This window comes from Squalius cephalus (genome assembly GCF_949319135.1).
Source record: "Squalius cephalus genome assembly, chromosome: 8".
In the NCBI taxonomy this organism is placed as follows: domain Eukaryota; kingdom Metazoa; phylum Chordata; class Actinopteri; order Cypriniformes; family Leuciscidae; genus Squalius; species Squalius cephalus.
In genome coordinates this window covers 32,549,366-32,562,032 of record NC_137129.1, presented here as the reverse complement: position 1 = coordinate 32,562,032, position 12,667 = coordinate 32,549,366, and the positions used below count along the sequence as shown (strand labels likewise).

At 34.9% G+C, this 12,667-nt stretch overlaps 1 protein-coding gene and 1 pseudogene across 5 annotated transcripts; both read right to left on the bottom strand.

Annotated features, from left to right (window-relative positions):
- Nucleotides 1–808: 808 nt before the first annotated feature.
- On the bottom strand, nucleotides 809–3,093 carry LOC307163316 (interferon-inducible GTPase 5-like; annotated as a pseudogene). The gene is made up of 3 exons (XR_013824072.1): nucleotides 3,088–3,093; nucleotides 2,302–2,710; nucleotides 809–2,075 (listed from the first exon to the last, which is right to left on the bottom strand). The product of XR_013824072.1 is annotated as an interferon-inducible GTPase 5-like (transcript).
- Nucleotides 3,094–3,500: 407 nt separating this feature from the next.
- LOC307162561 (interferon-inducible GTPase 5-like) lies at nucleotides 3,501–9,717 on the bottom strand. Of its 4 annotated transcripts, none has more exons than XM_079877970.1 (5): nucleotides 9,651–9,717; nucleotides 6,822–6,890; nucleotides 6,596–6,651; nucleotides 5,919–6,480; nucleotides 3,501–5,698 (listed from the first exon to the last, which is right to left on the bottom strand). In XM_079877970.1, the coding sequence occupies exons 4-5, from the start codon at nucleotides 6,478–6,480 to the stop codon at nucleotides 5,076–5,078; spliced, it is 1,185 nt and encodes a 394-aa protein (XP_079734096.1). In that variant the 5' UTR covers nucleotides 6,596–6,651; nucleotides 6,822–6,890; nucleotides 9,651–9,717; the 3' UTR covers nucleotides 3,501–5,075. The 4 variants fall into 4 exon arrangements, with proteins under 4 accessions (XP_079734096.1, XP_079734095.1, XP_079734093.1 ...); XM_079877969.1 differs by having other exon boundaries at nucleotides 6,596–6,706; nucleotides 9,651–9,706; XM_079877967.1 differs by lacking the exon at nucleotides 9,651–9,717 and adding an exon at nucleotides 8,258–8,384 and having other exon boundaries at nucleotides 6,596–6,706.
- Between the last annotated feature and the right edge of the window lie 2,950 nt (nucleotides 9,718–12,667).

Genomic DNA, 12,667 nt, shown 5'->3' with positions numbered 1-12,667 from the left:
ATCAGCAACAAACAAAATAATGAAAAAGGCTAAATAAAATAATGTGATTACTGAGCAATGTAAGGGAAACCCAGACGTTTCAGCTGAAACTCCCATTTGAACTGTGAGGAAGATCATATGGATCTTTTTTTGTGATCATCAAGATATACTGTATATGAAATATACTGTATACTGTATATACTTTTTGCATTCATTTTAAGTTTTGTCCACTTTAACAAACGGCAATATCAGTTGATTTATGGCAGTTGTTACTGTGGCAACAGTTTAAATAGCTGATATATAGCTATATAACATATAATATCTGATATATAACAGATAATAGCTGATAGATAAATCTTAACAACCTTTGACACTTCAGCTTTATCTGGCCCATTGTACTTTTACCCTGTTTCAAAATATTGGGATGTAATTGCGCTTCGTAAGTTATTACATTTAAGTTTGAACCCAGATGCTATTTATTCAACACATTATGTTCGGGTAACAACCCACAGAGATCAACAGAGAAACTGGATGACTGAATCTGGAATATTGATCTTTGTATTGTCGTAGATTTTTCCCTAAACCTAACTATCTGGGTTGTCTCCAATCGACATTCCCTTTCATTTCTAAGTCTACCTGGGTTGTCTCCAATCGACATTCCCTTTCAGTTCTAAGTCTACCTGGGTTGTCTCCAATCGACATTCCCTTTCTATTCTACTGGGTTGTCTCCAATCGACATTCCCTATATAGTAGCTACCTAACTAACTTGCTTCCCTGACTAGCTTTTTTCCTGCGCAGGAATAATCGACAAACAGACCTTAGCAAATGTCCTTTAAATGCTTTAATCACGGCCGGAGGATCTCTCGAGCAGTTCTCAGAGAATCTCCCCCAAGAAGAAGCAAGGCCGGAGGATCTCAGACAAATTCCATTGAGAATCCCACCAACTAAAAATAATACAACAGTTTTTATAGAATAAGGAGGTATGGCAAAAATGTCATACTGCATTACATAATTTCCCCACAATTTGATTGGTTTTCATTGACAAACCCTTCTGTTACAGGTAAAGCAAACTTTGTTTTAATGATTACTTCATTGTTAATCACTAGGTTCAAATTTAGTCATCTGTCTAGTTTCAATTCCCAAATGTGTTATTTTTACACTCACACTACCAAAGTCAAAGGGGTATGGTAAAAATACAACATCCAGAATTCAAAAACACAGGACAGAACGTTTTAGTACATTGTGTTTCAAAGTGTTATCATGTTAGGCATGAAAAATGAAGTAAGGTTAGATGTAAGAGACATGGTTAGTTTAATGTTGCTTTGTATAAAAGTAACAGATAATTAAATGTAAACATGAAATCTATATCATAAATGTCTATTAGATATTTTGCGTTAAATGTCATAAATGTTTTTGTCTATAAATACCCCAATAGGAATTAGTTCTAAACACTGTTGAATATTCTTGTCTTTTACACTTCAGTCTCCAGTGAAGCCATCAGCACGTTCCTGGCATCATCAGCGATGTCATTCAGAGCTCTCTTCAGCATTCTTGAGACAGTCAGATAAGACAGTCCCCCTGCCACCAAACTGCCAATAATAGGAATAAAGCTCACAAGTAACTCAACAGTATCTTCTGATATAAGAACAGATGCAGCACCCAGCAAGGTTAATATTGAATTTGTGTTTATCCCTTGATGCAGAGGAGACTTCATCAGACTCTTCAATTCCTCTATGGTTTTCCCAGATCTTTCACAAAGCTTCTGAAGGGATGGATCATCCAGACCAAACGCACTGTAGTACTTTCTCAGCTCATCTGCTATGATGGCTATATCTGCAGTGATCGAAAGACCAGGAAGAGGAATAACATACAAGCAGACAGGAAAGCAACTTTTCCAATGTTTTCCTCTAGAGCTTTCTTCTTTTTCTCATTAATCTCCAGTGTAATATTCGGCAAAGCCAACATCAGCACACGTCTCTTATGCTGTGGAAGCTCTTTCTCCATCCTCTCCTGCAGCTGATTGAAATCATACTTGCCGAGCTCCCAACCAGAGATCAGGAACACGACAGGATCCTCTATACCGATCTTTCTCAGACCTAGACAGAAACAGGAAAGGGCATCATGAAATATTTAAAAAATAAAGGATTATTATATATTTTATAATCATAATAAATAATATAGGCTAATAAATTATTAGCAGTGTGATTAAAATTATGATTGTTTTACATGAGAAAAACATATTGGTTTACTGTAATACATTAATCATAAAGATAACATCTAAATCTCTTTGTTGCTCAAAACATGTGAACTGAATAAACTAACCATTTTCACAATCCTTTCGGATGTTATCCAGCGTCTTTTTCTGGTCAAAGTTCTTCTTCCTCTTCTCAGCAGTAATGCAAAAGTCAATCTTGGAACGAACAAAATAAAACTTTTTCCCTATGTTCTTGATCTCTTTGGCCAGCTGAGTGTGGCATTCTCTGAACCGATCCGAAGCAATGATGATGAAAAAATCATAGCGTTCAAACTGAACCAGTTTAAGATACTCGTCGGCTTTGAAGTTTGGTGTTCCAATGCCAGGAAGATCCCACACTTTCACATTGTTGTATTTAGGGTGAAGGTAAACTTCAGGCTCCATAGTGGTTTCTACTGGGCCAGTTTCAGCAGAGCCTTCATCTTCATCCCCTAAACCCCTGAAAGCATTGACAAACGTGGACTTTCCAGAACCTGACTCTCACCTGAATCAGCCATTAATACAGTGAAGGATTACCTTTTAAGAGCAACACTGTGTTGTGTTCAATATTGGTTTGACCAATATTGAACACAACACAGTGTTGCTCTTAAAAGGTAATCCTTCACTGTATTAATGGCTGATTGTAGATCTTGAATATGAATTCTTTAAATTCATCCCAGTCCTCCTGTGCTATTGCAAAGTCATCATCAGATGTAGCCGTCTAAAAAAAAAACCCTGATAGTCCTACCTATAACGATAAACTGAATAAATATGTATTAAAACAACCAAATTTAACACATTTTTACCTGTATTCTAAAGAGATTCTGGTTATTTTTCCACCTTAATCATAACCTTGATCAGATAAAGGTTTTGACGATCATTATGACTTATAGGGTATAGGCTATACAACAGAGGTAGTAGGTTTGTTGGTTTAACAATTTTCACTCATCGCACTGGTACAAAATGAACAGATGTTATTTCTTTAACTGCTTTAGTTTTTTAGGCCTAGTGTATGATTAGCACCAAGAACAGTTAAATGTTTTTGGTTTCTTTTTTATTAACTGTAAATGAAAATAAATTAGGACACTTTTTACTTCTGAACAGCAATATGCCAAAATGGCAGGGAAAGCTTGTGATTGTGCAGATGTAAACTTTGCAAATCAATCACAGCATGAAGTGACCTATATTAGCCTATAGCTACTTTATATGTTATATTTAAAATTTTATACAATTACAAATTTTTTATATTTTATATAATTTGTAATATTTGTTTTATTTATTTATAAAACAGTGTGACAGTGTGACAAGACAGTGTGCACTGTATCAGCATGCAAATTAAACATTTGCAAGTCTCTCTTTTATCTTAGACTTATGACTAAAACACCTATACATACAGATACCTAAATTTACCTTTAAGGTTGCTTGGATTCAAATCTAAATAATACAGTTTTAACTTGCTGAATACAGTTTAAACTTGCAGAGAGATCTGGTATCAAACCTATTTAGATCTGTACAGTCAAACAATGTTCTTTTCAGTCATGCAATATCACTGCAATATATATAAAGGGGTATTCTGGAAACAATATAACAGCAAACTAAGAAGAAATGAATGAACATCACAATTGAATGTGTATTTCCCTCATATGATTATGTAGTATTCACAATATACAGTTTTCACTACATTGTAGAATGTGTATCCTGTAAATTATTCAAATGATGAATTGCCATGACAGCTAAGGAGCAAACAGGAACATTGAACAAAGTAAACAGGAAACAAAGATGAGCAAACTAAAAGTCCATGAAAACGAAACCAAAACAGACTAAACTGTGACAACCAAAGAGTAAGATAAATATGTTGAAGTACTTCATCTATTTCATTTAAATCATCTATCCATGTTTAAAATTGCAATACATATGTATATATTTCTAAAATAACTTAATTGGAAAATAAATAATAAATTATATTCCATATCCCTGTTGCAGAAGATCTAAGTTTACAAAAATGAAAAACATATTCACTAATGGGAAGAGAACTGCCTTTAAAGCTTTACTAGTGAGTTGATAACTGACACACACACACACACACACACACACACACACACACACACACACACACACACACACACACACACACACACACACACACACACACAAAAAAAACCCTAACCCTACCACCACCCCAAGCAACAACATCCCAGCAGTGAAAAGCCATATACTTTAACTGAAGTAAGAAGATGTAAGCTGCATCTTTTAGAAGCTATATTGGTTTATGTTATTTTGATTTTAAAATAACAATCAATATAACATAAATACGATTATATTTCTGTCATGACAACTCTCAGAGGGATTGGCATGGTAATGGGTATGACAATGTTGTGTGTTTGTTATTGGTGGAATAGATCTGCTACGCTGCTGCTGCTGCGGCAGAGCAAGTATGGGACTTGCTACTGCCAATACATACACGACACGCTGCTGTGAGCAAGTGAGACATGCTGCTGCTGAACAATATAGCGTACATGAATTACCCGTAACAGATCTATACAGGTGGAGCTGGGGAAGGTGGAGGTTTTCTGAAGCGCGCTGCACTGCTAAGGCAAATGCTGTATAGAAGGTTGAGCAGTGAGCTCATTGGCTACTGATACAGCAAGAACCAATCAGCTGTGCCCTATAGATAATGATGTGATTATGAACAGGTGAGTAAAAAAACCTTTTAGCCTGCACCATCTAGAGTTTCATACCAGAACTTTGTATTTATGAACTATTATGTACTTTCCGAAAGAATTAACTTGTAAGTATGCAGAATATTACAAACTTTGAAACCACTGGTTAAATATGCTGGTACGTTAAATCTGTCTAATTACACTTAAGTCTCCAGTAAAGCCATTAGCACATTCCTGGCATCTTCTGCTATGTCATTCAGAGCTTTCTTCAGCATTGCTGATACAGCCCAATAGGACATTGCTCCTGCCGTTATAGAGCCTAAAAGGGGCACATACCTAAGAACAGACTCAACAGCATCTTCTGTTACCAGCAAGGATACATCTGTTAGTATAGATAAGATTGAACCTGTACATATTCCTTTATGCCAAACTGACTTTATCAGACTCTCTATAGTCTCTATACTTTTTCCAGACCTTTCACAGAGCTTCTCCAAAGATTGCTTATCAAGACCAAAGACTTTGCAGTACTTCTCTATCTCAAATGCTATGATGGCTAAATCCACTACAAGCGAAAGACCAGGTACAGGAATTGCAGCCACACAAGCAGACAGGAAGGCTACTCTTACAATGTTTTCCTCTAGAGATTTCTTCTTTTTCTCATTAATCTCCAGTGTAATATTCGGCACAGCCAACATCAGCACACGTCTCTTATGCTGTGGAAGCTCTTTCTCCATCCTCTCCTGCAGCTGATTTATATCATACTTGTCGAGCTCCCAACCAGAGATCAGGAACACGACAGGATCCTCTATACCGATCTTTCGCAGACCTGTAAAAAGGTATAAAATAAAGGTATTATGAGTGATGTAATCATAATTAAAGGAATATTGTATTATTCATGGACAATATTTATCAATAATTACATGCATGTTAATATCTGTTTTACCAAAGATATATCCACAAGAAAGCATAATGTTATTGACTACCTGAATTTTTTATATTGCTCTGTTTGTCAAAACATTGCCATATCATTAACTGAATAAACTAACCGTTTTCACAGTCCTTCCGTATGGTATCCAGTATCTTTTTCTGGTCAAAGTTTTTCTTCCTCTTTTCAGCATCAATGCTTAAGTCAACTTTGGAGCGAATAAAATAAAACCTTTTCCCCATTTTCATGATCTCTTTGGCCAGCTGAGTGTGGCATTCTCTGAACCGATCCGAAGCAATGATGATGAAAAAATCATAGCGTTCAAACTGAACCAGTTTAAGATACTCGTCGGCTTTGAAGTTTGGTGTTCCAATGCCAGGAAGATCCCACATTTTCACATTGTTGTATTTAGGGTGAAGGTAAACCTCTGGTTCTGTAGTGGTTTCCACTACACCTGTTTTGGCAGAGCCTTCATCTTCATCCCCTAGACCCCTGAATGCATTGACAAACGTGGACTTTCCAGAACCTGACTCTCCCGTCACACCAATGTTAAGTTCTACAAGATCCTGCTTTTTGAGGAATTCTTTGATTGTGTTTGTCGCTGATAGAATATCTTTTGTAGAAATCATTTCTTGGAGCTTCATCAGCTCTTCTGTTATGTCAAAGTAATTGGCAGATGACATCTAAAAATGTGTTGGAATACAAACATAAGCCTCATGATTGGAATATCTTGACATTATTGATGTATTTAACACAAGTACAAATGTGTAGATATCTCAACCAGAGACAAACTCTTACCTTTATGCTTACAGATCAAATGCTTGAAGCACAGTTGTTTCCTTCACAGAGGGGTTCTAATGGTATTTGAAGAAAGTTTCATACATTCAGTTAGAGAATTACTGGAGGGACCTATATAGTAACAGAATACACATAAATTATATTAAATTTAATCATTAGAAAATGTGTTTTATATATGTAAAAAAAAAAAAAGTGATGCAGGACGATATACATTTCTCATTCTTACCAAATATTTCTGAGCAAGAAGTCTCTGAAAGATGCAACTCGAAGTATCAAAGCTTGTGAGAGTATACACCTAAAAATCAGATATTTGATCAGAGCAGGATACACCCAAACCCTTCCACTTGCTTTCACAATCACCAGTAACTAGTCAAATGGACAAATAAATGGTTGCTTTGTTAAAGCATATATGTGCAAATGGCATGAGAGGACCAGCACTTGTTATAAAGATAGGACAACAACCTGTAGATTTAATAAATTATGCATGGGTAAACCGTGCAGTTTGATATTGGACTGATAAACAAAATAACAGGAGTACTGGTCTGTAATTGCATCAACTTTGAATTATATTTACAACACAATATTTGTCAATGCTGACCTGTCCCGGGGCACGCACCCCCTGGAAGAAAATGTATCAATCTGGTGCACTTTGAAAGTTAACAAGAAATTAAGAGCTCCAACCCATATTCAGTGAGCAAATTGACTTGTACCTGAACTGTAAAAGGGACTCAAAACTCTTTTTAGTTGTGATAGTGTCTCAGTCTACATTACACTACATACTACTACTACTACCACTATAATGTTATCCTTATGACAGTAATAGCCATATACTCAAATATACTGTAATATGTAAATTCAACATCCTGTTTTGATCTTTATCTTCGACTAAGAAAGTAAGCATGAGTTTGTTTGCCAAAAAAAGTGCACCAGAACCCAGTTTTTGTACAATATGCATTTCTGATAACCTGTAAAAAAGAAAAGACGATGGTCTTCTAAAGGGCTTTTCACACTGCGCTTAACCCCAGTTAAAGAAACATTGGTAACACTTTAGATTACAGCCCACAAAGTACTGCATAAGTAAAACGAAATTACAGCGTAGCTTTCGGTAATTATAGTATAAAGTACGTACTTGTATAGGTATAAGGGAACAATAGGTAAAGTTTGAGGAAAAAAGGAGTATCAACCAGGAAAATCAACAAATTATTTATACTGTAAGTATATTAGAACTAAGGGGTACTTATTCTACTATTATAATAGGCAGAAATATTACATTTGGGAGCAGTTTAGCGAGAACATACACTGTGTAGATTTTTGTAATAATAGTGTACGAATACATGTTTTAAAATTATGGGGTACATATCAGTGCATTTATACAGTAATGTTTTGATAGCAAAGGTACAGCTGTTTTAGTTTGGGCTTTTTAGTTTGTTTCAAGGCAAGTAAAACTAAAACTTGAAACTTTTTTTTTATACTGGGGAAATATAACTAATATAGGCTATGTAGTTACAGGGTCAGTGGTGCTTGTTACCTTCTTTTTCTATTAAGTTACAGGGTAAGTGTGGCATCTGTGGGCTGTAGGTTAAAGTGGTGCTTGTTACAAGAGTATATTATGTCCCTGGTATTAAAAAAACAAACAGTTGCAATAGTTTTAGTTTTACTTGCCTTGAAACACAGAAGACCAAACTTAATCAATGCAGTCTGTTTCTTTGGTTCAGCTTCAAAGGGCAGGCATATCAGTACAAGATCCTTCCCTTCGTGTTGTCCCTGTCTCCTTGCATCTTTACCAAAGTCGCAGAGGCTTATTGAAATCTTGAAAAAAAATGCTATCAGTCAAATTCATCTTTAATTTTTTTTTGTAAAGAATCACACCATTGCATACAAAAGGAACAATTACATTTAATGGCAACCAAGTTGAAATAACTTCCTTCTGTGAACTGATGCGGTTTTATCGTATTCTATACAGTGCTAAAGTCTATGTTGATTGGTATTGCATTATAGATATATGTACATTATCCTTATGAAAAGTACCTGAGATGTCTTAAAGAACACAGATATACCATATTGTCTCAATGGTATGTTAATTCTCTTCATGTTTCATCATTCAAAATGTCTCTATCTGCATTTTATAGCTGGATGTCTTATTAGGGGTTTTCTAGAACCTTGTGGACTTTTTGCACGAGAGCAACCTCCGTCGTCGAGTATGAATGAAACAAATTACATGTAAGAGTTTAGAGTTCCATAATGCTCACATCGCCCAATTTTGGGTAAAAAAAAAAAAAAAAACCTGCTCTCTAAAGATATTTGAAGTAAATATATGATAATCCTATAGTTTTCATCAGAATGAGCACACTTTTTGACTAAAGGCCAGAGGAATAATAAAACACAGAAAGGCGTCAGTAGTTAAGAGGCTGATGCAACTTCCCCGTTTTAGGACCAGCAAAATAATTACAACTTGCTTTCTGTACAGTGGCCAAATCTGGCGGAAGGCCTATATTGTGACACTCCTAAGCTTTATATCTTAGCATTTCTCCATTTAGATCCTGTCAAGACATGATTCATGAAACCATTAGATGTTCAATAGTTCAATATGAGTAAATCATACACTCATTTTAAGTTTTATTAAATGATTTTCCCTGCACACTTTTCAATAAGGGGTATTGTGTTTATGCAAAGTAAACATGTAGACATCACGAGACAGAGATCTTAAATGCAAAATTGTTTTCAGAGCACGAGACACACAAAGAATTTAGACAAAGTACAGAGGAGCTGTTGTTTCCTTCACATTCACAAGTACATTCATTCCAGGAGTCCAAATAAATGTATGATTATAATGTATAAAAAAAATAAAAAAAAACCCTTCTAAAATCGATTTTACATTACAGCATTAAAGGAGACTTTATATAAATAAATGTAATTTTTTTTTATAAATAAGAAAAATGTATTGTTGTGTATAAGATATAGACCAAAAAATCAGAACATTTCATTTTACAAAAAGAAAGATTCCTGTCAAAAGTTTTTTTTTTGTTTGTTTTTTTCAAGTCTGTATCTTTCTTACCAAATTCGTCTGAACAATCCACACAGCAAGAAGACACTGACAGCATATGATCTGATATGAAGCGCAGATGACCTTTTAACTTTTCCACTGGACATAAAAGATCCGCCCCCTCCCAAAATAACTTTCACTTTCACTGCCAAATCACCATAGTAACAGTCAGAGGGACATAATTATTTGCATGGAGTTTGCTGACATATGTGCATTAACACCCATGCGCACTGTTAACGATTTTCTTATATTTTTACAGTACAGTACTGGCAGCAAGGTTGCCAGCAAGTTACTCTATTTTGATTTACAGTAACTGTACTGTAATTTACTTTACAGTATTTTTGTAATGTTTCTGCTTCTGCTGTAATTAATTATACAGTATTGTACTGTAATATCTATATTGATACATTATTGCTAAATATTATAATTTTCAAATTACTAAAAATGATAATATTATATTTATATGTAGTTATTACAGTATATAAATTTACAGGTAATAATATTATAATGCAACTTCAGAATAACTGCAAATCAATCAAACCAAACAATGTCATTGTCAAAAAAATTTTTTATTAATCAATTACACTGTGTATTTGTGAAAAAAAAAAAAAAAAATTTAATTTAGGAACATTGCATGTCCAGTACAGCAGCACTTTACAGGTAAACAGCTTTTAAAGGGATAGTTAAACGGCTCCAGCTAGCATACTGCTCCCAATAAGTGACAAAATAACGCCAACATTTTCCTATTTACATGTTATGATTTGTATAGTCACAGCGTGTTCAAATAACAAGGTCAAATGAGACACAACCATCTTATAACCGTATAGCCTACATACTGGGAACTATATTCTCAGAAGGCGGCATGTTAGACATGTTTGTTATCATAAGATCCTTCAAACGTAACATGTCAAATGCAGTAATTTTATCTCGCAGACCATCGTATAACACATTTAACGTTACAGTTTTTTACGATTGCTATGACAGATTTTTCAATACTTTTAACAATTTTCCAAAACTCTTAACACAGTTAGCACTACATCCGTCTGTGTAAGCTATACTATTAACACATTTCTTGTTGCTTTAACACAAAATGCATACAGTTAACACAAATTTAAAATGCTTGAACTTCTTTTACACACAAGCTCAAACAAGATCAAAACAATGGATTTTTACTGCCAAATTTACCAATGCTTTAACCCTGTATGTCAGAACAGATAACGCCATGTTCTAAACCTAACCTTACAGGCTAAAGTCAAGGTAAACAGCTGCTTATATTGTGAATTGAAACACAAATATATCCCCTGTATTTTATTCTATTCTTACTGAGAAACAGCTGATTGAATTATGCAAATAATTAGAAGATGACTTTTTTTTATTTTTTTATTCTGGTGCTTTTCTGTTCGTATATTTTGTATTTTCACATTATTCCATTGCTAGTGAGAAGCAGCTGATTGAATTATGCAAATAATTAGAAGATAACTTTTTTTTTTTTGGTGCTTTTTCTGTTCGTATATTTTGTATTTTCACATTATTCCATTGCTAGTGAGAAACAGCTGATTGAAGTTATGCAAATATGGGACAATGTGGCATTCCACCATTCCCGTCTAGTCACAGCCTGGTTTGACGCCCATCAGAGGATGATGTCCATTTTCCTTGCCCTTTACTTCCCTTTCCTCAACCCCATTGAGGAGTATTCTCAGCCTGGAGATGAAAGGTTTTTCACCATAGTCCACAGAACCAAATGTCCCTCCTGTATGCAAAAGATGCTGTATACCAAACATCACAGCTGAACACTGCAGGGGTGGATAAGGCATGTTACTGTAAAAGATTCTTCCCAAGATGCCTTGCCAGGGAAGATATCAGGTGTGATGTGGATGAGAACGTGGACAAATGCAGAAGACCGGGCAGATTAGAAGATGGCTTTTCTGTTTGTATATTTTGTATTTTCACATACCATACTGTAATACTGTAAATGGCAGCTATATTGCATATTGTTATCTTGCAGAAATGTCCTGTTGCAAATATAGCCGTTACTGCAGCAATTCTGTCTCTGTCTTCTTTTTTTCACAAACCATACATTCTATAAAGCTACTCTAAGAAGGGTCATTTATTTTGTTGTATTGAATTTCTGCTGCAAAAAAAACAACAACAAAATGCATACATTTACATTACAAACAAAACAAAAATATAGAGACTTCCAAAAAAAAAAAAAGAAAAAAAACTGCAGTGCAAAACACAATCTATGTATGATCAATACAATATACTGTCTGTTGTATAAGGGCAGACCTGACACATAAAATAATGCAGTTTCTGTAATTCCATCTGATGATAGTGTTTTTTTTGTCATTGTGTTATGACTGACTAAATGTTCCTGTTGGACGAGAACATGTGTTAGTGTTTTGAATAATTATTTGATTTTGAAACATGTTTGCAGTGTTTTGTTAGACATATTGTATTGTGTTAGTGTATTATTGTATTTTGAAAATAAGTTTTGGAGTTTAGTTTACAATGTGTGATTTTGAGCATGAAATTAACCGTTTTGCCAATTGTGTGTTTTAGGTGTGTTGGTGCGTTAAGAGTTTAGGAAATTTGTTAAAAGTATTGAAAAAATTGTCATAGCGATTGTAAAAAACTGTAATTAACCACCTCGATTTGTTCTTCCACCGTTCCAACAAGTCTGTTTTGGTCGAAATAAAGGTAATGTTAATTCAATGTTCAAATCTCGAGTTAACGTTAGATTTGAAAATGTCGGGACAAGCAACGGGGTGAAAGAGCAGATCTAACTAATGGTGTTTTTGCAACCGTCGCTTGCTAAACTTCCACTGTCATTTGTACACTATAGTGTAAAATCCTAAAACCTTATTATAAAATTCAAAATGAACTTACCAAATGTCCAGATATCCACAGAGTGAGATCCATCCATCCAGCGAGTGATCTGCGTCTGCCTGCAGTTGTGCTCTGACGTCAGTCGGGCGGCGTGCGCGCTCTCTGTTTACAGCAACCATGTATTATTGCCTGGCATATTACAG